Source organism: Scyliorhinus canicula, chromosome 1 (assembly GCF_902713615.1).
Source record: "Scyliorhinus canicula chromosome 1, sScyCan1.1, whole genome shotgun sequence".
Classification (NCBI taxonomy): Eukaryota; Metazoa; Chordata; class Chondrichthyes; order Carcharhiniformes; family Scyliorhinidae; genus Scyliorhinus; species Scyliorhinus canicula.
Window position 1 is genome coordinate 15,361,798 of NC_052146.1, and position 3,444 is coordinate 15,365,241.

Below are 3,444 nucleotides of genomic sequence, written 5' to 3' on the forward strand. Positions count from 1 at the left end.
CCCCTCCTCATCCTCCCATCCTCATCCCGTCTCCTCATCCTCCTCCCCATCTCCTCCCCATCTCCTCATCCCCCTCCCCCTCCCCGTCTCCCCGTCCTACTCCCTTCTCCTCCTCCCCACCTCCTCATCCTCCTCCCCATCTCCTAATACCCCTCCCCGTCTCCTCATCCCCCTCCCCTTCACCTCCTCCCCATCTCCTCATCCTCCATCCCCATGTCTTCATCCTCCATCCCGTCTCCTTATCCCCCTCCCCATCTCCTCATCCCCCTCCCCGTCTCCTCATCCCCTTCCCTGTCTCCTCATCCCCCTCCCCGTCTCCTCATCCTGCTCCCCATCTCACCATCCCCCTCCCCGTCTCCTCATCCTCCTCCCCGTCTCCTCATCCCCCTCCCCGTCTCCCTCATCCCCTTCCCCGTCTCCTCATCCCCCTCCCCGTCTCCTCATCCTCCTCCCCGTCTCCTCATCCCCCTCCCTGTCTCCCTCATCCCCCTCCCCGTCTCCTCATCCCCCTCCCCGTCTCCTCGTCCTCCGCTGCTAGCCTTATTTCTGGCAGTCTGGACCTTTTCCTCCTGATGGTGAGGTTCTGCTGGATACAGCACAACTCTGGAATGGCCTGAATAGCAAAAGCATTGCTTAAGCACCCCAATAGCCTGCTCAATTACATTTCCCAAGCAGCAGGGCTCTCACTATGTACATGCCGGCCACGTGTAAGGATGCTGCATATTGATGTGATAGCCCAATGCTGGTAGAATGGTCAGTGGGCCGCATGACTGACCCTCCTTCATCTCAATGGGCCACAAGACTGAAATCGGACTTGTTCACTCACCATGACCCCATAAGTTTAAATACATTTAATACACACCGTATATTTCATGACGGGTTATAGGAAGTGTTTAATCATTTATATATTAGTAGAACTGTCATCAGCTTTGAATGGTAAGATCAAATTAAATATTTACACTTTGGATGCACGGCTCTCACAGTCACTGTTGCGAGCAATCAGCACTTGCCCTCGCTTTACGTGCGAATCAATTCAGAAAAACAGAGTTCACATTCCGAGTCCTACCCTTCAGAGCTGCTCTCGAGTCGGTCGCACTCGAAACGTTAACTCTGCTTCTCTCTCCCCAGACGCTGTCAGACCTGCGGAGTTTACCCAGCATTTTCTGTTTTTAATTTCTTGTTTCTCGTGGTGGCTGGAATGCCGGTCGTCCAGCGGACTGCCACAGGATAAAGGCCTCATGATCGCTGCCGGGATGCCGGGTGTTATATAATGCGCTGAGTGCGGGAAGCGCACCGTTTGCACAGTGAGGGTATGGGAACCATCCCCTGTTGCTGAAGAACCCTGAAGTTACGCGCACGATAATGTGGTGAGCACTAGAACAGTGCCCACAACGCACGGACACCAGTTTGGACATGAAACGGTACCACCCGTGACCACCCCGCCCTCCCACATTACATCCCCCCACCCCGCCAATGCGGATAATAGGCTCCAAACCTGGGTTTGGGGCCTAAGTAACTTGTTGCTGTTTTAAATTTGCATCCTCCCCTCCACTTAGGGCACCTCAGAAAATAATTCACTCCTGCAATTCTCCCATTCACTGTACACGTCGATCTGCTTCTGCCACCCTGTCATCACTAGAAATGGTTCAAAGAAAGAGGGTAAAATATCTAAGTCAAACTGAAGTAGGACGGAGTGCTGATAGCAAGGCTCATTCACCTCGGATTGATTATAAGATCAAACCGGCCTTAGTAAATGATTTGCATTGGTAATTTTTCCAAATGTCCCCAGGGAACTTGGGGCTCGGATGGTTAGCCCCATTTCAAAATTTGATTAATTTGAATATTATCACTTGAGGCTGTCTAATTTCGATGCTTTGTTTGTAAAATAACCGTTGCTAAGGAGATAAATAAACATCACTAACAGTCCCTGCTTGTGTAATGCAAGATCTCTTGGCAACTGCTTCAGATGTAGGGTCAGAGGATTAGATTTCCAATCCACACAGTGGGGGCGAAGACAATGAATGACATGAGAATCAGTCAACAACAGATCTAACCTACCTTTGTTTTCGTCCTGGTCTCTCGATATCTTCCCCTTCAGCGCCCTGCTCCAAAGCCCAACGCGCTCCCCGGATTTCAGTTTGTCCACAGAGTCTTGCGAGACCGGCTTCAGCCAGGGGGGGCCGTATCTCCGCGGCAACGGCTGAGGCTCCTTCTCCGGCACCTCCCTGTAACCCCTCGCAAAGGGCAGGAAGGCAAACTTCTGGAGCCCCCCAGCGCCCATCGAGCCGCCCAGGGGTCCGTTAACAGTCCCGTCGCCGGGATACGAGGCCCTTCCCGTTAAGGTGCTGTCCTGCACGAACCCCGAGTGTAGGAACATCAGGCTGCCGGCGATGAGGTAAATGATGATGAAGGTGAAAAACCGGACTGGCTTCCGTCGGAAATACCGCTGGATCTTTATCGCTAATCTGGCCATTCCCAGCTCATAACCTTCTTTTTAAGTGCTTTTGTAATAAAGGACCGCAGGGTAAAAAAAAAAGAGAATATTATCCCAATCAACAGCGTTTCCAAAAAAATACAAAGGGAGGAAGTTTTTGTAATCCACACTCTGGCTGGAGTAACCACACAATTATTCACTTGCCGGGTCGACTATTTCCTCCCAACTTGTGCTTCAATGGTTTGGTGTCTCCTCGCAATACAAAAAGTAATCAAAAAATGCCTTGAATTCCCAAGACGATCGTTCAGGAGGATGTTGTCACCGTCGATGCAAATGAAGAGCTACTGAGACTCCTCACCAGCAAGAGGGCAAGAGCACACAGGCCCCCTTCCCCTCCATCCCACTCTGCCTGCTCGTTCCTTTCCAGAGGGAGAGATAGTTCACTGGTCCAAATTTCTGTCTGCTGAGGTACAGTTCCTTGAGCAAGCTGTAATCGTATATTCACGCCGGGCAGTTGCAGTCGAGTATTTTGATATCTTCCTCCCCTATTGAAATTCCTCAGCAAAGCCCCGGGGAGGCGAGTGACAGAGGACTGGTATCAGGTAAATGAAGTGTTTGTGGAGGTGGTTTGAACGTGGATCAGTTAACACAGTTCCCAATCTGTTTTCGAACCCTGGTCGCAGCTTCCTTGTGAGCATCCTCTTTGGGGGATTTCTCTTTTCCCCGCCTTCTGCCGCCAATCCGCTCCCCGCCACCACCACCTCACCCCCACCCCACCCCCCCACCCCCCACCTCCCCCGCAAAGCTCCCGTCACGTACCCACTTCGTGCAATGGAGTCTTGTTCAAAACCCCCTCCCCAGGCTCCAGGGTGGGAGCGCGAGGCCGCAAGCAAGTCGTTCTTCGCCCGTCAGGCTGCCGCGCACTTTGTCCATCTGCACGGGTTCAGCTCCTGCAAAAACAGAACGGCACAGAAAATCAAAACTGTGGCAAATGGTGACCTTTGCAGAGA

General features: G+C 52.2%; 1 protein-coding gene across 1 annotated transcript in view; it reads right to left on the minus strand.

Annotated features, from left to right (window-relative positions):
* wscd2 (WSC domain containing 2) overlaps positions 1-3,199 on the minus strand; it is a 303,719-nt gene extending 300,520 nt beyond the window's left edge. Inside the window, exon 1 of the mRNA XM_038812178.1 lies at positions 2,059-3,199. Within this exon, the coding sequence (XP_038668106.1) occupies positions 2,059-2,473 (415 nt within the window). The 5' untranslated portion in view covers positions 2,474-3,199. The remainder of the gene's footprint in view (positions 1-2,058) is intronic.
* Between the last annotated feature and the right edge of the window lie 245 nt (positions 3,200-3,444).